The following is a 24,219-nucleotide window of genomic DNA, read 5'->3' on the forward strand; positions in this document are numbered from 1 at the left end:
TGAGGAAAACGTTTTTACACAGCTAGTGGTTCGGATCTGGAATGCACTACCTGAAAGGGCGGTGGAGGCGGAGTCAATCATTGCATGACAAAGGGAATTAGATAAGTACCTCAATGAATAAAATTCACAGGGCTATGGGAAAGGGCGGGGGAGTGGACTAGCTGAAATACTCTTGCAGAGAGCGGCACGGGCTATATGGACCAAATGGCCCTCTTCTGTGCTATAACCATTCTATGATTCTATAATATACAAGAACCTGTCTCAGTTATTACTATACTAGACCCTGTTGCTGTTTGTATTACCCCATCCACCACATTAAATATTCACTACCTCCACCACCGGCGCACTATGTCTGCAGTGAGTATTATCTACAAGATGCATTGCAACAACTCGTCAAGACTTATTCGACAGCACTTTCCAAACCTACGACCTCTTCCACCTGGATGGACAAGGGCAACGGGCTCATGGGAGCACCATCACCTCCACATAACCCTCCAAATCACACACTATCTTAACTTGGAATTTATTGCCGATCCTTCATAATCGCTGGGTAAAATTCGTGGAACAGCCCCCCGTACACTGTGGGTGTACGTTCGCCACACGGGCTGCAGCGGTTCAAGGTGGCAGCTCACCACATGCTTTTCAAGGCAAATTAGGGAAGACAATCAATGTTGGCCTTGCCAGCGACACACACACCCACATGCCAGGAACCAATAAACTATGTCCCAGTATCAGTAATTACTGCACGAGCCAATACCTCAGTTATTACTGCACTAGAAACCCTAATATTATACTAGGCCTTGTTTCAGATATTACTGGAGTATGCCATGCCATTGTTCCTAACTGAAGACCCTGTCTCTGCTTGCAGTAAATTAGACAATGACACTCTTTACATTACACTAGCTCCATTCTTTCATATTAATAAACTAGACCATGCCTCTGTTTATATTAGACTAGACCCTGTCTAAGATATTACTGCACTAATCTATGTAAATCACAGGGCAGGTACAGCATGTGTCAGATACAGAGTAATGCTCCCTCTACAGCATTCCATCAATAAGTCCCAGGGCAGGTACAGCACGGGTTAGGTACAGAGCAAAGCTGTCTCTACACAGTCCCATTAAACACGCCCAGAGTTGGTAGAGCACGGGTTAGATACAGTGTAAAGATCCCTCTACATAGTCCCATCAAAAACTGCCAGATCATTAAATGCACATATCACATTTTGGATTAAAGCTCCCTCTGCGCATTCTGATCAATTTGGTTCGAGGCATATCATTAGGGTTCAAGAAAAAGGTTTGTTAGATGTTGACATCAAGTTGTGGGGGAAAGCCAATTATCCATTCTTGAGAGACAAGACGGAAAGTGGAAATAGGAGAGAGAGAGGATACGGGAAATCTCCACTGTCACATTTGTGATGCCACTATGTACGGTGATTAGAATCTTCCCCATTCTGTCCGTGGGGATCATCTTTACCTTATTCTCCTATAATTTAGAGAAATGTACCAAAAAACAATTGTTGCTGGAATCTGTTGAGAGATTTGCATTTTTCTCTATCTTTATTTCTGTGCTGTGTTGGTGGGGAATCATTTATTGTCTTTCTGTCGCTCAATACTCTAATCTGAGACTGCTATTTCCGTCCTTATTTACATAAACGTCTTACTGGTTCCCATGAAATGTTCATGGCAGCAAAATAAGATAAATAGACTCACTTATTGATTCTTTTCAACTCACAACAAGGGCTTATTTTAAGAATATTGACAGTTGGTACACAGATATATACATATCTCGAACAGTGACTTTGGCTTCAGTTTTTGTTCAATTAGAACAGGTGTGATTTATATCTAACGGAATAAATTTTAAAATTAATAATTCAGTTCTGAAAGTTCTGCTGCCATACTCAGTGTAACATCTCTGAACAGGCGGCTATTCCACTGGATCTCCATTTAGTGGAATATTTAATCCATTGAAACTTAATACGTTAAACCAGTGAGCAGAGGAGTGTCAGACAATCAGAGTAATATCTGAGTTTTTCACATATCACAAATTGTATTTTCCAATGTTGACATTTCGAAACACCTTGCATTTGTATAGCACCTTTCATGACCTCAAGTTGTCCCAAAGTCCTTAAAAGCCAATGAATTATTTCGGAAATGTGGTCACGGTTGTAATTTAGGAAACGTGGCAGCCAATTTGTGCACAGCAAGATCCCATAAACAGCAATGAAATAATGATCAGATAATCAATTTTTCAGATGTTGGTTGATGGATACATGTTTCCCTTGGAAACTCTGGAGAACTCCTCTGCTCTTTAAGATAGTGCCATGAATCCTTTAAATCCACCTGAGTGGTAAAACGGGGCCTCAGTTTAATGTCTGCCCCAAAAGACAGCACCTCTAATCGTGCAGCATAGAAAGATAGAAAGATAAAAGCATAGAAAATAGGTGCAGGAGTAGGCCATTCGGCCCTTCGAGCCTGCAACACCATTCAATGAGTTCATGGCTGAACATGCAACTACAGTACCCCATTCCTGCTTTCTCGCCATACCCCTTGATACCCCTAATAGTAAGGACTACATCTAACTCCTTTTTGAATATATTTACTGAATTGGCCTCAACAACTTTCTGTGGTAGAGAATTCCACAGGTTGACCACTCTCTGGGTGAAGAAGTTTCTCCTCATCTCGGTCCTAAATGGCTTACCCCTTATCTTTAGACTGTGACCCCTGGTTCTGGACTTTTCCAACATTGGGAACATTCTTCCTGCATCTAACCTGTCGAAACCCATCAGAATTTTAAAAGTTTCCATGAGATCCCCCCCTCATTCATCTGAACTCCAGTGAATACAAGCCCAGTTGATCCACTCTTTCTTGATAGGTCAGTCCCACCATCCCAGGAATCAGTCTGGTGAACATTCGCTCCACTCCCTCAATAGCAAGAATGTCCTTCCTCAAGTTAGGAGACCAAAACTGTACACAATACTCCAGGTGTGGCCTCACCAAGGCCCTGTACAACTGTAGCAACTGCCCCAGTACTCAAATCCCCTCGCTATGAAGGCCAACATGCCATTTGCTTTCTTAACCGCCTGCTGTACCTGCATGCCAACCTTCAATGACTGATGTACCATGACACCCAGGTCTCGTTACACCTCCCCTTTTCCTAATCTGTCAACATTCAGATAATAGTCTGTCTCTCTGTTTTTACCACCAAAGTGGATAACCTCACATTTATCCATATTATACTTCATCTGCCATGTATTTGCCCACTCACCTAACCTATCCAAGTCCCTCTGCAGTCTCATGGCATCCTCCTCGCAACTCACACTGCCACCCAACTTAGTGACATCCGCAAATTTGGAGATACTTCATTTAATCCCCTCGTCCAAATCATTAATGTGCAATGTAAACAGCTGGGACCCCAGCACAGAACCTTGCGGTATCCCACTAGTCACTGCCTGCCATTCTGAAAAGTACCCATTTACTCCTACTCTTTGCTTCCTGTCTGACAAGCAGTTCTCAATCCATGTCAGCACACTACCCCCAATCCCATGTGCTTTAACTTTGCACATTAATCTCTTGTGTGGGACATTGTCGAAAGCCTTCTGAAAGTCGAAATATACCACATCAACTGGTTCTCCCTCGTCCACTCTACTGGAAACATCCTCAAAAAATTCGAGAAGATTTATCAAGCATGATTTCCCTTTCATAAATCCATGCCAACTTGGACCTATCATGTCACCTATTTCCACATGCGCTGCTATGACATCCTAAATAATTTATTCCATCATTTTACCCACTACTGTGGTCAGGCTGACCGGTCTATAATTCCCTGTTTTCTCTCTCCCTCCTTTTTTAAAAAGTGGGGTTACATTGGCTACACTCCACTCGATAGGAACTGATCCAGAGTCTATGGAATGTTGGTAAATGACTGTCAATGCATCCGCTATTTCCAAGGCCACCGTCGTAGGTCCTCTGGGATGCAGTCCATCAGGCCCTGGGATTTATCGGCCTTCAATCCCATCAATTTCCCCAACACAATTTCCCGACTAATAAGGATTTCCCTCGTTTCCTCCTTCTTACTAGACCCTCTGACCCCTTTTATATCCGGAAGGTTGTTTGTGTCCTCCTTAGTGAATACCGAACCAAAGTACATATTCAATTGGTCTGCCATTTCTTTGTTCCCCGTTATGACCTCCCCTGATTCTGACTGCAGGGGACCTACGTTTGTCTTTACTAATCTTTTTCTCTTTACATATCTATAGAAACTTTTGTAGTCCGTCATAATGTTCACTGCAAGCTTCCTTTCGTACTCTATTTTCCCTGCCCTAATCAAATCCTTTGTCCTCCTCTGCTGAGTTCTAAATTTCTCCCAGTCCCCAGGTTCACTGCTATTTCTGGCCAATTTGTATGCCACTTCCTTGGCTTTAATATTATCCCTGATTTCCCTGATAGCCACGGTTCATCAACCTTCCCTTTTTTATTTTTACACCAGACAGGGATGTACAATTGTCGTAGTTCATCCATGCGGTCTCTAAATGTCTGCCATTGCCCATCCACAGTCTACCCCTTAAGTATTATTCGCAAATCCATCCTAGCCAATTCACCCTCATATCTTCAAAGTTACCCTTCTTTAAGTCCTGGACCATGGACTCTGAATTAATTGTTTCATTCTCCATCCTAACGTAGAATTCCATCATATTATGGTCACTCTTCCCCAAGGGGCTTCGCACAACGAGATTGCTAATTAATCCTCTCTCATTACATAAGACCCAGTCTAAGATGGCCTCCCCCCCTAGTTGGTTCCTCGACATATTGCTCTCGAAAACCATCCATTATGCACTCCAGGAAATCCTTCTCCACCGTATTGCTTCCAGTTTGGTTAGCCCAATCTATATGCACATTAAAGTCACCCATGATAAATGCTGCACCTTTATTGCATGCACCCCTAATTTCCTGTTTGATGCGTTCCCCAACATCACTGCTACTGTTTGGAGGTCTGTACACAACTCGCACTAACGTTTTTTGCCCTTTGATGTTCTGCAGCTCTACCCATATATATTCCACATCATCCAAGCTGATGTCCTTCCTAACTATTGCATTAATCTCCTCTTTAACCAGCAATGCTACCCCAGCTCCTTTTCCTTTTATTCTTTCCTTCCTGAATGTTGAATACCCATGGATGTTGAGTTCCCAGCCCTGATCATCCTGGAGCCACGTCTCCGTAATCACAATCATATCATATCCGTTAACATCTATTTGCACAGTTAATTCATCCACCTTATTCATCCTGCACTGCCACAGTACTGGCACCAGGCGTGTCGGTTTCGATTATCGGCTCAGCTCTCTCGAGCGGGGTTTAGTATCTGTGACCTTCTGAATCAGAGGCGAGAGTGATCCCACTGAGCCGAATCTTGAACATATCACAGCTTGTATTTTAAAATGCTGCCATTCAGCTCATCATGTCTGAAGTCCAGGGTCTGAGCCCAGTCTTACACCGCTCCATTTATCATCAGGAGCGAGTTCTCTCATCTTGCCTGAGATATCATTACCACACTGTGATTTTCACTGTGTTCATATAAAAGTGTCAGTGATTCCACAGGGAACATCTCGAAGTGCCCCAGGCAGAACGACTCACAGACTTAAGAGATTTATATTGTGTGAGCTGGATAATCAGAGCATCTGGAAGCTGGGACTGTTCTCCTCAGAGCCGAGCAAGTTATGGGCCATTTAATAGAGGTATTCAAAATCAGGAAAAGTTTTGATCGGGTAAATTGGGAGATAATTCATCATTCCCTCTGACCACCCGCCTCTCCTTCTCTCCATTCCTTCATCACTCCATTTCTCTATCCCCCTCGCCCTCCATACCTGCCTCCATCAATCGCTCCCTCCTTGGACACACCTCTCCCTCCCTCCGTCCGCACTCCACCCATCCAATACACTACACCTCCCTTGCTCCACTCCTCCATTCCTCCATCGCTCCCTCCATCAATCGCTCACTCCGTGCACCCATCCCTACCTCCGTCTCAGTTTATATTAAACTCGACCATGTCTCTGTTTATATTACACTAGGCACTGCATCAGTTATTCCTGCCATAGACCATGGCTGAAATATATTATATAAATGCCTGTCTCTCTTCATATTACATTAGATCTTGTCTAAACTATTAGTGCGCTGGACGCTGTCTGTATTTCTTATACTATCGACCCTGCTCAGTTATTTCAGCACTTGCACATGCGTCTGTTACATAGGCAGGAGATATACAGAGGGTTTGACAGATATTAATATAAATAAATATGTATATATGTGTGGGTGTGAGGATGCAATACTTTTTTGTTTGGAAGTATATGCTTAGATTTGTTAACAGCTATCAGCACGTGTGTGCAATCTCTAATTGATCTGTTATTATGACGGTAATAATTGTGTTGAAAGGATGAGTGAATCTTGTAACAATCTTCCAGTAATGGATTGGGATTGAGGGACAGGACGGAAGGTGAGCAATTCACTGCACTTTGAACTACTGGCAAAATCTGTGGGCTTGAGGTTACAAATTCACACTTGTGTTGTCCTGTGCCTATTTCTCCAAGTTCTTTAACGTTAAGGATTGTTTTTCATCCAGTATTTGACGTGACCCACTGATTATGTAGGACAGAGCCTGGAACCGTGATCTCAGAGCACCGCCGGATGGGCGGCCACAGTGTCCTAATATCGACCGGAAAATATGTTCTCACCTTGTGAAATGAACAACTGAAAAGAGAACACAAAAGTGTTTGGTATATGTTTATGTGTGTTTGTGTGTCTGTCCGTTTGTGTGTTTGTGTGTGTGTGTGTGTGTGTTTATGTGTGTGTGTGTGTGTGTGTGTGTGTGTGTGTGTGTGTGAGTGTATGTGTGTGTGTGTGTACAAAACACTTGCACACATTCATAATGTCTGCAAGTGCACTCCACAAAGACAAATGATTAGCTTCAGCTAATATTTTTCAGCATTTTACTTCATTCAAAATGCAATTGCAGGTCATTTAATAGCTTTAACATTTAAGATAGAAAGATAGAAGCATAGAAAATAGGTGCAGGAGTAGGCCATTCGGCCCTTCGAGTCTGCAACACCATTCAATGAGTTCATGGCTGAACATGCAACTACAGTACCCCATTCCTGCATTCTCGCCATACTCCTTGATACCCCTAATAGTAAGGACTACATCTAACTCCTTTTTGAATATATTTACTGAATTGGCCTCAACAACTTTCTGTGGTAGAGAATTCCACAGGTTGACCACTCTCTGGGTGAAGAAGTTTCTCCTCATCTCGGTCCTAAATGGCTTACCCCTTATCCTTAGACTGTGAGCCCTGGTTCTGGACTTTTCCAACATTGGGAACATTCTTCCTGCATCTAACCTGTCGAAACCCATCAGAATTTTAAAAGTTTCCATGAGATCACCCCCTCATTCATCTGAACTCCAGTGAATACAAGCCCAGTTGATCCACTCTTTCTTGATAGGTCAGTCCCACCATCCCAGGAATCAGTCTGGTGAACATTCGCTCCACTCCCTCAATAGCAAGAATGTCTTTCCTCAAGTTAGGAGACCAAAACTGTACACAATACTCCAGGTGTGGCCTCACCAAGGCCCTGTACAACTGTAGCAACTGCCCCAGTACTCAAATCCCCTCGCTATGAAGGCCAACATGCCATTTGCTTTCTTAACCGCCTGCTGTACCTGCATGTCAACCTTCAATGACTGTTGTACCATGACACCCAGGTCTCGTTACACCTCCCCTTTTCCTAATCTGTCAACATTCAGATAATAGTCTGTCTCTCTGTTTTTACCACCAAAGTGGATAACCTCACATTTATCCATATTATACTTCATCTGCCATGTATTTGCCCACTCACCTAACCTATCCAAGTCCCTCTGCAGTCTCATAGCATCCTCCTCGCAACTCACACTGCCACCCAACTTAGTGACATCCGCAAATTTGGAGATACTTCATTTAATCCACTCGTCCAAATCATTAATGTACAATGTAAACAGCTGGGACCGCTGCACAGAACCTTGCGGTACCCCACTAGTCACTGCCTGCCATTCTGAAAAGTACCCATTTACTCCTACTCTTTGCTTCCTGTCTGACAACCAGTTCTCAATCCATGTCAGCACACTACCCCCAATCCCATGTGCTTTAACTTTGCACATTAATCTCTTGTGTGGGACCTTGTCGAAAGCCTTCTGAAAGTCGAAATATACCACATCAACTGGTTCTCCCTCGTCCACTCTACTGGAAACATCCTCAAAAAATTCGAGAAGATTTATCAAGCATGATTTCCCTTTCATAAATCCATGCCAACTTGGACCTATCATGTCACCTATTTCCACATGCGCTGCTATGACATCCTAAATAATTTATTCCATCATTTTACCCACTACTGTGGTCAGGCTGACCGGTCTATAATTCCCTGTTTTCTCTCTCCCTCCTTTTTTAAAAAGTGGGGTTACATTGGCTACACTCCACTCGATAGGAACTGATCCAGAGTCTATGGAATGTTGGTAAATGACTGTCAATGCATCCGCTATTTCCAAGGCCACCGTCGTAGGTCCTCTGGGATGCAGTCCATCAGGCCCTGGGATTTATCGGCCTTCAATCCCATCAATTTCCCCAACACAATTTCCCGACTAATAAGGATTTCCCTCGTTTCCTCCTTCTTACTAGACCCTCTGACCCCTTTTATATCCGGAAGGTTGTTTGTGTCCTCCTTAGTGAATACCGAACCAAAGTACATATTCAATTGGTCTGCCATTTCTTTGTTCCCCGTTATGACCTCCCCTGATTCTGACTGCAGGGGACCTACGTTTGTCTTTACTAATCTTTTTCTCTTTACATATCTATAGAAACTTTTGTAGTCCGTCATAATGTTCACTGCAAGCTTCCTTTCGTACTCTATTTTCCCTGCCCTAATCAAATCCTTTGTCCTCCTCTGCTGAGTTCTAAATTTCTCCCAGTCCCCAGGTTCACTGCTATTTCTGGCCAATTTGTATGCCACTTCCTTGGCTTTAATATTATCCCTGATTTCCCTGATAGCCACGGTTCATCAACCTTCCCTTTTTTATTTTTACACCAGACAGGGATGTACAATTGTCGTAGTTCATCCATGCGGTCTCTAAATGTCTGCCATTGCCCATCCACAGTCTACCCCTTAAGTATTATTCGCAAATCCATCCTAGCCAATTCACCCTCATATCTTCAAAGTTACCCTTCTTTAAGTCCTGGACCATGGACTCTGAATTAATTGTTTCATTCTCCATCCTAACGTAGAGTTCCATCATATTATGGTCACTCTTCCCCAAGGGGCTTCGCACAACGAGATTGCTAATTAATCCTCTCTCATTACATAAGACCCAGTCTAAGATGGCCTCCCCCCCTAGTTGGTTCCTCGACATATTGCTCTCGAAAACCATCCATTATGCACTCCAGGAAATCCTTCTCCACCGTATTGCTTCCAGTTTGGTTAGCCCAATCTATATGCACATTAAAGTCACCCATGATAAATGCTGCACCTTTATTGCATGCACCCCTAATTTCCTGTTTGATGCGTTCCCCAACATCACTGCTACTGTTTGGAGGTCTGTACACAACTCGCACTAACGTTTTTTGCCCTTTGATGTTCTGCAGCTCTACCCATATATATTCCACATCATCCAAGCTGATGTCCTTCCTAACTATTGCATTAATCTCCTCTTTAACCAGCAATGCTACCCCAGCTCCTTTTCCTTTTATTCTTTCCTTCCTGAATGTTGAATACCCATGGATGTTGAGTTCCCAGCCCTGATCATCCTGGAGCCACGTCTCCGTAATCACAATCATATCATATCCGTTAACATCTATTTGCACAGTTAATTCATCCACCTTATTCATCCTGCACTGCCACAGTACTGGCACCAGGCGTGTCGGTTTCGATTATCGGCTCAGCTCTCTCGAGCGGGGTTTAGTATCTGTGACCTTCTGAATCAGAGGCGAGAGTGATCCCACTGAGCCGAATCTTGAACATATCACAGCTTGTATTTTAAAATGCTGCCATTCAGCTCATCATGTCTGAAGTCCAGGGTCTGAGCCCAGTCTTACACCGCTCCATTTATCATCAGGAGCGAGTTCTCTCATCTTGCCTGAGATATCATTACCACACTGTGATTTTCACTGTGTTCATATAAAAGTGTCAGTGATTCCACAGGGAACATCTCGAAGTGCCCCAGGCAGAACGACTCACAGACTTAAGAGATTTATATTGTGTGAGCTGGATAATCAGAGCATCTGGAAGCTGGGACTGTTCTCCTCAGAGCCGAGCAAGTTATGGGCCATTTAATAGAGGTATTCAAAATCAGGAAAAGTTTTGATCGGGTAAATTGGGAGATAATTCATCATTCCCTCTGACCACCCGCCTCTCCTTCTCTCCATTCCTTCATCACTCCATTTCTCTATCCCCCTCGCCCTCCATACCTGCCTCCATCAATCGCTCCCTCCTTGGACACACCTCTCCCTCCCTCCGTCCGCACTCCACCCATCCAATACACTACACCTCCCTTGCTCCACTCCTCCATTCCTCCATCGCTCCCTCCATCAATCGCTCACTCCGTGCACCCATCCCTACCTCCGTCTCAGTTTATATTAAACTCGACCATGTCTCTGTTTATATTACACTAGGCACTGCATCAGTTATTCCTGCCATAGACCATGGCTGAAATATATTATATAAATGCCTGTCTCTCTTCATATTACATTAGATCTTGTCTAAACTATTAGTGCGCTGGACGCTGTCTGTATTTCTTATACTATCGACCCTGCTCAGTTATTTCAGCACTTGCACATGCGTCTGTTACATAGGCAGGAGATATACAGAGGGTTTGACAGATATTAATATAAATAAATATGTATATATGTGTGGGTGTGAGGATGCAATACTTTTTTGTTTGGAAGTATATGCTTAGATTTGTTAACAGCTATCAGCACGTGTGTGCAATCTCTAATTGATCTGTTATTATGACGGTAATAATTGTGTTGAAAGGATGAGTGAATCTTGTAACAATCTTCCAGTAATGGATTGGGATTGAGGGACAGGACGGAAGGTGAGCAATTCACTGCACTTTGAACTACTGGCAAAATCTGTGGGCTTGAGGTTACTAATTCACACTTGTGTTGTCCTGTGCCTATTTCTCCAAGTTCTTTAACGTTAAGGATTGTTTTTCATCCAGTATTTGACGTGACCCACTGATTATGTAGGACAGAGCCTGGAACCGTGATCTCAGAGCACCTGCGGATGGGCGGCCACAGTGTCCTAATATCGACCGGAAAATATGTTCTCACCTTGTGAAATGAACAACTGAAAAGAGAACACAAAAGTGTTTGGTATATGTTTATGTGTGTTTGTGTGTCTGTCCGTTTGTGTGTTTGTGTGTGTGTGTGTGTGTGTTTATGTGTGTGTGTGTGTGTGTGTGTGTGTGTGTGTGTGTGTGTGTGTGTGTGAGTGTATGTGTGTGTGTGTGTACAAAACACTTGCACACATTCATAATGTCTGCAAGTGCACTCCACAAAGACAAATGATTAGCTTCAGCTAATATTTTTCAGCATTTTACTTCATTCAAAATGCAATTGCAGGTCATTTAATAGCTTTAACATTTAAGATAGAAAGATAGAAGCATAGAAAATAGGTGCAGGAGTAGGCCATTCGGCCCTTCGAGTCTGCAACACCATTCAATGAGTTCATGGCTGAACATGCAACTACAGTACCCCATTCCTGCATTCTCGCCATACTCCTTGATACCCCTAATAGTAAGGACTACATCTAACTCCTTTTTGAATATATTTACTGAATTGGCCTCAACAACTTTCTGTGGTAGAGAATTCCACAGGTTGACCACTCTCTGGGTGAAGAAGTTTCTCCTCATCTCGGTCCTAAATGGCTTACCCCTTATCCTTAGACTGTGAGCCCTGGTTCTGGACTTTTCCAACATTGGGAACATTCTTCCTGCATCTAACCTGTCGAAACCCATCAGAATTTTAAAAGTTTCCATGAGATCACCCCCTCATTCATCTGAACTCCAGTGAATACAAGCCCAGTTGATCCACTCTTTCTTGATAGGTCAGTCCCACCATCCCAGGAATCAGTCTGGTGAACATTCGCTCCACTCCCTCAATAGCAAGAATGTCTTTCCTCAAGTTAGGAGACCAAAACTGTACACAATACTCCAGGTGTGGCCTCACCAAGGCCCTGTACAACTGTAGCAACTGCCCCAGTACTCAAATCCCCTCGCTATGAAGGCCAACATGCCATTTGCTTTCTTAACCGCCTGCTGTACCTGCATGTCAACCTTCAATGACTGTTGTACCATGACACCCAGGTCTCGTTACACCTCCCCTTTTCCTAATCTGTCAACATTCAGATAATAGTCTGTCTCTCTGTTTTTACCACCAAAGTGGATAACCTCACATTTATCCATATTATACTTCATCTGCCATGTATTTGCCCACTCACCTAACCTATCCAAGTCCCTCTGCAGTCTCATAGCATCCTCCTCGCAACTCACACTGCCACCCAACTTAGTGACATCCGCAAATTTGGAGATACTTCATTTAATCCACTCGTCCAAATCATTAATGTACAATGTAAACAGCTGGGACCGCTGCACAGAACCTTGCGGTACCCCACTAGTCACTGCCTGCCATTCTGAAAAGTACCCATTTACTCCTACTCTTTGCTTCCTGTCTGACAACCAGTTCTCAATCCATGTCAGCACACTACCCCCAATCCCATGTGCTTTAACTTTGCACATTAATCTCTTGTGTGGGACCTTGTCGAAAGCCTTCTGAAAGTCGAAATATACCACATCAACTGGTTCTCCCTCGTCCACTCTACTGGAAACATCCTCAAAAAATTCGAGAAGATTTGTCAAGCATGATTTCCCTTTCATAAATCCATGCTAACCTCGACCTATCATGTCACCTATTTCCAAATGCGCTGCTATGACATCCTTAATAATTTATTCCATCATTTTACCCACTACTGAGGTCAGGCTGACCGGTCTATAATTCCCTGTTTTCTCTCTCCCTCCTTTTTTAAAAAGTGGGGTTACATTGGCTACACTCCACTCGATAGGAACTGATCCAGAATCTATGGAATGTTGGTAAATGATTGTCAATGCATCCGCTATTTCCAAGGCCACCGTCGTAGGTCCTCTGGGATGCAGTCCATCAGGCCCTGGGATTTATCGGCCTTCAATCCCATCAATTTCCCCAACACAATTTCCCGACTAATAAGGATTTCCCTCGTTTCCTCCTTCTTACTAGACCCTCTGACCCCTTTTATATCCGGAAGGTTGTTTGTGTCCTCCTTAGTGAATACCGAACCAAAGTACATATTCAATTGGTCTGCCATTTCTTTGTTCCCCGTTATGACCTCCCCTGATTCTGACTGCAGGGGACCTACGTTTGTCTTTACTAATCTTTTTCTCTTTACATATCTATAGAAACTTTTGTAGTCCGTCATAATGTTCACTGCAAGCTTCCTTTCGTACTCTATTTTCCCTGCCCTAATCAAATCCTTTGTCCTCCTCTGCTGAGTTCTAAATTTCTCCCAGTCCCCAGGTTCACTGCTATTTCTGGCCAATTTGTATGCCACTTCCTTGGCTTTAATATTATCCCTGATTTCCCTGATAGCCACGGTTCATCAACCTTCCCTTTTTTATTTTTACACCAGACAGGGATGTACAATTGTCGTAGTTCATCCATGCGGTCTCTAAATGTCTGCCATTGCCCATCCACAGTCTACCCCTTAAGTATTATTCGCAAATCCATCCTAGCCAATTCACCCTCATATCTTCAAAGTTACCCTTCTTTAAGTCCTGGACCATGGTCTCTGAATTAACTGTTTCATTCTCCATCCTAACGTAGAATTCCATCATATTATGGTCACTCTTCCCCAAGGGGCTTCGCACAACGAGATTGCTAATTAATCCTCTCTAGTCTAGTCTAAGATGGCCTCCCCCCCTAGTTGGTTCCTCGACATATTGCTATCGAAAACCATCCCTTATGCACTCCAGGAAATCCTTCTCCACCGTATTACTTCCAGTTTGGTTAGTCCAATCTATATGCATATTAAAGTCACCCATGATAAATGCTGCACCTTTATTGCATGCACCCCTAATTTCCTGTTTGATGCGTTCCCCAACATCACTGCTACTGTTTGGAGGTCTGTACACAACTCGCACTAACGTTTTTTGCCCTTTGATGTTCTGCAGCTCTACCCATATATATTCCACATCATCCAAGCTGATGTCCTTCCGAACTATTGCATTAATCTCCTCTTTAACCAGCAATGCTACCCCAGCTCCTTTTCCTTTTATTCTTTCCTTCCTGAATGTTGAATAGCCATGGATGTTGAGTTCCCAGCCCTGATCATCCTGGAGCCACGTCTCCATAATCACAATCATATCATAGCCGTTAACATCTATTTGCACAGTTAATTCATCCACCTTATTCATCCTGCACTGCCACAGTACTGGCACCAGGCGTGTCGGTTTCGATTATCGGCTCAGCTCTCTCGAGCGGGGTTTAGTATCTGTGACCTTCTGAATCAGAGGCGAGAGTGATCCCACTGAGCCGAATCTTGAACATATCACAGCTTGTATTTTAAAATGCTGCCATTCAGCTCATCATGTCTGAAGACCAGGGTCTGAGCCCAGTCTTACACCGCTCCATTTATCATCAGGAGCGAGTTCTCTCATCTTGCCTGAGATATCATTACCACACTGTGATTTTCACTGGGTTCATATAAAAGTGTCAGTGATTCCACAGGGAACATCTCGAAGTGCCCCAGGCAGAACGACTCACAGACTTAAGAGATGTATATTGTGTGAGCTGCAACATCAGAGCAGCTGGAAGCTGGGACTGTTCTCCTCAGAGCCGAGCAAGTTATGGGCCATTTAATAGAGGTGTTCAAAATCAGGAAAAGTTTTGATCGGGTAAATTGGGAGATAATTCATCATTCCCTCTGACCACCCGCCTCTCCTTCTCTCCATTCCTTCATCACTCCATTTCTCTATCCCCCTCGCCCTCCATACCTGCCTCCATCAATCGCTCCCTCCTTGGACACACCTCTCCCTCCCTCCGTCCGCACTCCACCCGTCCAATACACTACACCTCCCTTGCTCCACTCCTCCATTCCTCCATCGCTCCCTCCATCAATCGCTCACTCCGTGCACCCATCCCTACCTCCGTCTCAGTTTATATTAAACTCGACCATGTCTCTGTTTATATTACACTAGGCACTGCATCAGTTATTCCTGCCATAGACCTAGGCTGAAATATATTATAATAAATGCCTGTCTCTCTTCATATTACATTAGATCTTGTCTAAACTATTAGTGCACTGGACGCTGTCTGTATTTCTTATACTATCGACCCTGCTCAGTTATTTCAGCACTTGCACATGCGTCTGTTACATAGGCAGGAGATATAAAGAGGGATTGACAGATATTAATATAAATAAAGATGTATATATGTGTGGGTGTGAGGATGCAATACTTTTTTGTTTGGAAATATATGCTTAGATTTGTTAACAGCTATCAGCACGTGTGTGCAATCTCTAATTGATCTGTTATTATGACGGTAATAATTGTGTTGAAAGGATGAGTGAATCTTGTAACAATCTTCCAGTAATGGACTGGGGTTGAGGGACAGGACGGAAGGTGAGCAATTCACTGCACTTTGAACTACTGGCAAAATCTGTGGGTTTGAGGTTACTAATTCACACTTGTGTTGTCCTGTGCCTATTTCTCCAAGTTCTTTAACGTTAAGGATTGTTTTTCATCCAGTATTTGACGTGACCCACTGATTATGTAGGACAGAGCCTGGAACCGTGATCTCAGAGCACCGCCAGATGGGCGGCCACAGTGTCCTAATATCGACCGGAAAATATGTTCTCACCTTGTGAAATGAACAACTGAAAACAGAACACAAAAGTGTTTGGTATATGTTTATGTGTGTTTGTGTGTCTGTCCGTTTGTGTGTTTATGTGTGTGTGTGTGTGTGTTTATGTGTGTGTGTGTGTGTGTGTGTGTGTGTGAGTGTATGTGTGTGTGTGTGTACAAAACACTTGCACACATTCATAATGTCTGCAAGTGCACTCCACAAAGACAAATGATTAGCTTCAGCCAATATTTTTCAGCATTTTACTTCATTCAAAATGCAATTGCAGGTCGTTTAATAGGTTTAACATTTATTGATAACCCATTCTCTTGCGTGCTCTTGTTTAGAATGATGTCACTCTGGCCATTCTGTTACCAAGGTGACCATTTCTGTCCGCAGTATTCAGTGTGAAACGGGATTAAATCACACCGAGGATAATGAGCAACCAAACGCCAGTCTCTGCGCTTTATCGTCTAGTGATCACCTCAGCATCACCCAGAAAACTCTGATATACACCTTGAGGGAGTGCAGCCAAAGTTCACCAGACTGAATCGCGGGATGGCAGGACTGACATATGCAGAAATATTGGATTGACTAGCCTTATATTCGCTGAAATTTAGAAGAATGAGAGGGGATCTCAGAGAAGCATATGAAATTCTGACGGGATTGGACAGGTTAGATCTTGGAAGAATGTTCCTGATGTTGGGGAAGTCCAGAACCAGGAGTCACAGTCTAAGGATAAGGGGTAAGTCATTTACGACAGAGATGAGGAGAAACTTCTTCACCCAGAGAAGTGTGAACCTGTGGAATTCTCTACTACAGTAAGTTGTTGAGTCCAGTTCGTTGCATATATTCAAAAGGGAGTTAGATGTGAACTTTACGGCTAAAGGGATCAGGGGGTATGGAGAGAAGACAGGAGTGGGGTACTGAAGTTGTTTGATCAGCCATGATCATATTGAATGGTGCTGCAGGCTCGAAGGGCCGAATTGCCTGCTCCTGCACATATTTGCTATGTTTCTATGATTAGTGCCCATGATGGTAAAAATGAAACTGCACTTGTACCTGGCAGGAGGTTAATAAATCTCTAATTATCTGGCATTATTACTTTCACTACACCAGACCCCGTCGCAGTATTTACCCAGTCGTAGTTTATAAGGTTGATGTGGTGGACTTCTAAAAGTTGTTTGATAAAGTGCCTTAATAATATCCTTGCCATAAAAATTTAAACCCACAGAATTAAGAGAACAGTGGCAGCATGATGTACATAATTGGCGGAGTGACAGGAACCACAGAGTAGTGGTGACCAGTTATTTTGTGTTGGACTGGGGGAAGGAATACTGTGGTATTCTGCAGCGATTGGTACTAGGAACACTGCGTTTCTTCATTTATATTCATGACTTAGACTTAGGAGTACAGGGTAAAATTTCGAAATTTGTAGATGATACAAAATTTGGAAGTAGATGTGAACAGTGAGGAGATAGTGATGACTTCAAGATGACATAGACATGCTGGTAGAATGGGCACACTCGTGGCAAATGAAACGGAGAAAAGTGTGAAATGAATCACTTTGATAAGACGAATGAGGAGAGGAAAAATAAACTAAAGTGTACAATGTTAAAGGAGGTGCATGAACACAGTGACCTGATGGTATATGTGCACAAATCATTGAAGGTGGCAGGGCCGGTTGAGACAATGGTCAATAGCTTACATGATGCTGGGCTTCGTAAATACACGCATAGAGTACAAAAGAAAGGAAGTTATGATGAACGTTTATAAAACACTGGTTAAGCCTCACCTGGAATATTGTGTCCAATTCTTTAGCAAGGATGTGAGGCCTTAGAGAGGATTCAGAAAAGATTTACAATTATGGTTCCAAGGATACGGTACTTCGGTTATGTGGATAGCCTGGAGAAGTTGGAATTTTTCTCCTTAGAGCTGAAAGGTAGAGATGAGATTTCAAAGAAGTGTTCAGAATCATAAGGGGTCTAGATAGAGTAGGTAGAGAGAAACTGTTCCCATTGGTGGGAAGATCGAGAACAAAGGACACAGAGTTAAGGTGATTAGCTGATTGGAAAACTACAAATTTAATGCTCCTATTTGCAAAAGGATGCAGGCAAAAAGCAGGAAACTATAAACCAGTTCGTCTAACATCTGCGCTTGGGAAAATGTTGGAGTCCATTATTAAAGAAGCAGTGGCAGGATATTTGGAAAAGCAAAATTCGGTCAGGCAGAGTCAGCGTGGATTTATGAAGGGGAAGTCATGTTTGACAAATTTTCAGGAATTCTTTGAGGAGGTAACAAACAGGGTGGGTAAAACGGAACCAGTGGCTGTGATGTATTTGGGCTTCTAGAAGGCATTTGATAAGGTGCCACATAAAAGGTTACTGCACAAGATAAACATTCACGGGGTTGGGGCTGATATATTAGCATGGATAGAGGATTAGCTGACTAACAGAAAACCGAGAGTCAGGATCAAAGGTTCATTCTCGGGTTGGCATTCAGTAACTAGTGGGATGCTGCAGGGATCAGTGCTGGGAACCCCTCTATGTACAATCTACCGACGTTGAAGAATGCATCGAGAGCAACATAGCCAGGTTTTCTGATGATACAAAGATGGGAGAAAAAGCAATGTGTGACGAGGACACAAAAAGACTCCACTACACTACAGTAGACCCATCTCAAGTTTATTTTACCCCATCCACCACATTAAATAATCCCTCCCACCCCCAACGGCGCACCATGTCTGCAGTGATTAAAACCCCCAAGATGCTTTGCAGCAACTCGCCAAGATATCCTTGACAGCCCTTTCCACACCTGCGACCTCTTCCACCAAGAAGAACAAGGGCAGCGTGCTCATGGGAACACCATCACCTCCGTGTATCCCTCCAAATCACACATCATCCTGACTTAGGAACTTATTACCGTTCCTTCATAGTCGCTGGGTCAAATTTTGGAACCCGCTACCAAACAATGTGGAGGTCCCTTCATAACATGGACTGCAGCGGTTCAAGGGGCAGCTTACCATTTGCTTATCAAGGCCAATTAGGAATAGACCATCAATGTTTGCCTTGCCAGCGACACCCACACCCATATGCCAAAAGCGAATAAAGAAATGTCCCTGCATCAGTAATTACTGCACGAGGCCCTATCTCAGTTATTACTGCACTAGAACTATTAATATTGTACTAGGCCCGATATCAGATATTACTGCAATATGGCATGCCTTTGTTCCTATTACACAAGACCCTGTCTCTGTTTATATTAAACTAGACCAGGACATGGATTATGTTACACTAGCCCCAACGTTTTCCATTACTAAACTGGACCATTTCTCTGTTTATATTACACTGGACCCGGTCTCAGTTATTACTGCACTAAACTCTGTAACTTCCAGGCCAGGTTCAGCATGTGTTAGATACAGAGTAAAGCGCTCTCTACACCGCACCATCAAACATTCTCATGCCAGGTACAGCATGTGTCAGGTACAGAGTAAAGTGCCCTCTATACTACCTCATCACATACACCCAGGGCAGGTAGAGTATGGGTTAGATACAGAGAAAAACTCCCTCAACACTACCCCATCAAACACTCCCAGGGCAGGTACATCATATGTCAGATACAGAGTAAAACTCCCTCTGCAATGTCCCATCACACACTCCCAGGGCAGGTACAACTTTAAGCATAAACCTCCTCTATCACATTAGTGATTTTGCTGTACATGCTGACGAGAAGGAGTATTTCCCCATTCTGTCCGTGGGTATCATCTTTCCTTTATTCTAATAAAATTTAGTGAAATATACCAAAACACAATTGTTGCTGGAGTCTGTTGAGAGATTTGCATTTCTGTCTATCTTTATTTCAATGCTGTGTTGGTGAAGAAACATTCATGGTGTCTCTGATGCTCAGTACTCTAATCTGGGACATCTATTTCTGTGATTATTTGCATAAAGGCCTCAATGGTTCCTACGAAGTGTTCATGGCAGCAAAATCATGACAACAGAGTCACTTATTGATTAGTCTCAACTCACAACAATGGCTTATTTGAAGAATATTGACAGTGGGTACACAGAAGTAGCAATATGTCGAACAGTGACGTTGGCTTCAGTTTTGTTCAATTAGAACAGATGTGATTTATATCAAAGGAAATAAATATTAAAATGAATAATTCAGTTCTGAAAGTTCTGCAGCTGAAATCAGTGGAACATCTCTGAACATGCTGCTATTCCACTGGATCTCCATTTCGTGGAAGATTTAACCCATTGAAACTAAACAAGTTCAACCAGTGACCATCAGTAATATCTGAGCGTTTCACATATCGCACCTTGTATTTAAAAATATTAACATTTAGAAAAAACTAGCATTTATATCGCGCCCTTCGTGACCTCATAATGTCCCAAATGCTTTAAATCCAATTAATTACTTTGGAAGTGTTGTAATGTAGGAAATGTGGCAGCCAATTTGTGCAGAGCAGGATCCCATACACAGCAATGAAATAATGATCAGATAATCTGTTTTGCAGAAATTGTTTGAGGGACAAATGTTTTCCGTGGAAACCCTGAAGAACTCCTCAGCTGTTTAAGATAGTGCAATGAATCCTTTAAATCCACCTGAGTGGAAAAATGGGGCCGCAGTTTAATGTTTGCCCCGAAAGACGGCAGCTCTGTCCGTGCAGCACTCCCTCAGTACTTGCAGCGGTCATGTCGGCATAGATTATGGGCTCAGTTCTCTGGAGTGTGGTTTAGCATCTGTGACATTCTGAGTCGGAGGCGAGAGTGATCCCACTGAGCCAAGGCTTGAACATATCACAGCTTGCATTTAAAGTGTTGTCATTCAGTTCATCCTGCCTGAAGTTCAGGGCCTGAGCCTAGTCTTACTTCGATCCGCTTATTATCACGGGCGAGTTCTCTGATCTTGCCTGGGATGTCATTCCCACACTGGGGTTTCCACCGGGTCGATATAAAAGTGACAGCGATTCCACAAGGAACATCTGGAAGTGCCCGAGGCAGAAGGAGTCACGGAACTTGAGTTTTACACTGTGTGAGCTGCACCATCATGGCAGCTGGAAGCTAGGATTGTTCTCCTTAGAGCCGAGCAGGTTATGGGCCACTTATCAGAGGTGCTCAAGAATATGAAGAGTTTTGATCGGGTAAAATGGGAGATACTCCATCACTCCCTCCCAATATACTTCCCTCCCACCACACGTCTCTCCTTCCCTCCCATCCATCATCCCTCCCTCCCTCCATCCCTCCCACCCTCCACCGTCTCACCTTCCCACCCTCCCTTCATCACTCCCTCCCACCATCCGTGTCACGCTCCTTCCATTTCCAGCCCTCCATACCTCCATCCCTCCCTCCATCAATCTCTCCCTCCCCGCACCCATCCCTCCCACTCTCCGACCATCCCTCCACCTCATTACGTTATGATGATAGATTGAGTACACTGGGTATTTACTAATTGGAGTTCAGAAGGATGAGGGGTGATCTTCTAGAAACATTTAAAATAATGAAAGGGATAGACAAGATAGAGGCGGAGAGGTTGTTTCCACTGGTCGGGGAGACTAGAACTAGGGGGCACAGCCTCAAAATAAGGGGGAGCCCATTTAAAACCGAGTTGAGAAGGAATTTCTTCTCCCAGAGGGTTGTGAGTCTGTGGAATTCTCTACCCAAGAAAGCAGTTGAGGCTAGCTCATTGAATGTATTCAAGTCACAGATAGATAGATTTTTAACCAATAAGGGAATTAAGGGTTATGGGGAGCGGGCGGGTAAGTGGAGCTGAGTCCACGGCCAGAGCAGCCATTATCTTATTGAATAGCGGAGCAGGCTCGAAGGGCTAGATGGCCTACTCCTGTTCCTAAGTCTTATGTTCTTATGTTCACCCCTCCATCACACCACCCCTTCCTTGCTCCACTCCTCCCTACCTCCATCCTTCTCTCAGCTCAGCCGTTTCTTATTTTCCCTTTGCAGATTTTCTGCTCCCATCGATGAGGATTCCTCAGCTTGAATTTTCTGCACCCAATTCCTTATATTAACAAATAAGAGAGAAAGCCACAGCAAATGGATATATTTCATCCACCTGCCTAAAAACAAACTGATGAGAAATAAAATGGTGACCTTTCCGGAGAGGGAGTTGGCTGGGGAACTGGCACTGGGTAGAAATTATCGTTGGGTCAGTCGGGATATTTTTCCTTTTCATAAATAAAAAATAGAAGGGTAACATCTTTAAAATTGTTTTAAATCATCGCCGACTTTCAGCTTCTCGTTTTCACTCCCCATTCTCGCTGTTGAGAATGGGCCAGTGCCCGCCTGGAGCTTGTTGCCATTGTGTGTACGGTACGGTAGCTCGCAAGCTCTCGCTACACGGACAGACTTGGAGAGGCTGGGGCTGTTCTCCATACAGCAGAGAAGGGTGAGGGGTGATTCAGTAGATTGGTACCTGCATGAGGGACTTCAGTTAAAGTGGAGATTGGAGAAGATGTGATTGCTCACCTTGGAGGGGGCACGGTTGAGGGCATGTGTAATAGAATGGTACAAGGGATGAGGGACTTCAGTTAATGTGAAGAGACAGGAGAAGATGGGATTCTGTTCTTTAGAGGAGAGAAGTCGAAGAGAAGATTTGATAGACTTTTTTGAAAATATCAATCATTCGACAGAGTAAATAAACAGAAACTGTTTCAGATGGATGGTGATTGACAAAAGGACAAGAAGCGATATGTAGACGAAATTCTCTATGCAACCACTGGTTAGGATTTAGAGTGTACTGCATGATATGGTGGTAGATACAGATTCAACAGTAGTCTTCAAAAGGAAATTGTGTAAGTATTTGAAGGAGAAAAAATGCAGGGATATAGGGAAGGAGCGGGGGATTGACATTAATGGGATTGCTCTTCGAAAGAGCTGGCACAGACTCTATGGGCTGAATGCCACCCTGTGTGCCGTACTAATCTATGAGTGACCATAACATGGTTGAATTTCAAATTCAGTTGCGGCGGGGGGAAGGGGGGGGGGCGGTGGTCGGTGAGAATCGATTCACAAACCAGTGTCCTAAGTTTAAATGAAGGACACTATGATGGCAAAGTTGGCTAAAGTGGACTGGGAAAATAAATAAAAGGATGGGACAGCTGATGAGCCGTGGCCGACATTTAAGGAGATATTTCATAACTCGAAACAAAAATATATCCCAATGAGAAGGCAACATTGCATGAGAAGGGATAACCATCCGGGGCTAACTAAGGAAATAAGGGAAGGTATCAAATTGCAAACAAATGCATACAATTTGGCCAAGACGAGTGGGAGGTCAGAGGATTGGGAAACTTTAAAAACCTAGCAAAGAAATAATGAAACATAAAGAGAGGGAAGATAGATTATGAAAGTAAACTAGCCCGAAATATAAAAACAGGTAGTAAAAGTTTCTACAGGTGCATAAAAAGGAAAAGATTGGCTAAAGTAAATATTGGTCACCGAGAGGATGAGACTGGGCAATTAATAATGGAGACCAAAGAAATGGCAAAGTCGTTGAAGAAATATTTTGTATTTGTCTTCACGGTAGAATACATTAAAAACATTAATATATTGGAACATCAAGGGGCTATAGGGAGGGAGGAGCGTATTACAATCACGATCACTAATGAAGTAGTACTCGGTAAAATAATGGGACTCAAGACGGACAAGTCCCCTAGACCTGACGGCTTATATCCTAGGGTCCTAAAATAAGTGGCTGCAGAGATAGTGGATGCTTTGGCTGTAATCTACCAAAATTCCCTGGATTCTGGGGCGGACCCAGCAGATTGGAAAACTGCAAATATAACGCCCCCTATTTAAAAAAGAAGACGGACAAAAAGCAAGAAACTATAGGTCAATAAGCCGAACGTCAGCCATTGGAAAAAAGCTGGATTCCATTCAGTAAGCAGTAGCGGGACATTAAGAAAAGCATCAAGCAGAGTCAGCATGGTTTAATGAAAGGGAAATCATGTTTGACAAATTTGCTGGAGTTATTTGAAGATGTAACAAGCAGGGTGGATAGTGGGTGACCAGTGAATGTGGTGTATTTGGATTTCTAGAATGCATTCAATAAGGTGCCACATAAAAGGTTACTGCACAAGATAAAAGTTCACAGGATTGGTGTTAATATACTAGCATGGGTAGAGTGTTGGCTAACTAGCAGATCGGCGAGTCGGGATAGTTGGGTCATTTTCTGGTTGGCAAACAGTGACTAGTGGTGTGCCGCAGGGATCGGTGCTTGGTCCTCAACTATTTACAATCTATAATCATGAATTTGGATGA

General features: G+C 43.4%; 1 gene segment (V, D, J or C); it reads right to left on the reverse strand.

Annotated features, from left to right (window-relative positions):
* LOC139235404 (Ig heavy chain C region-like) overlaps positions 1-24,219 on the reverse strand; it is a 59,308-nt gene that overhangs the window by 25,724 nt on the left and 9,365 nt on the right. The window contains 1 exon segment of the C gene segment in view: positions 6,726-6,741. Within this exon segment, the coding sequence occupies positions 6,726-6,741 (16 nt within the window).

This window comes from Pristiophorus japonicus, chromosome 23, assembly GCF_044704955.1.
Source record: "Pristiophorus japonicus isolate sPriJap1 chromosome 23, sPriJap1.hap1, whole genome shotgun sequence".
Classification (NCBI taxonomy): Eukaryota; Metazoa; Chordata; class Chondrichthyes; family Pristiophoridae; genus Pristiophorus; species Pristiophorus japonicus.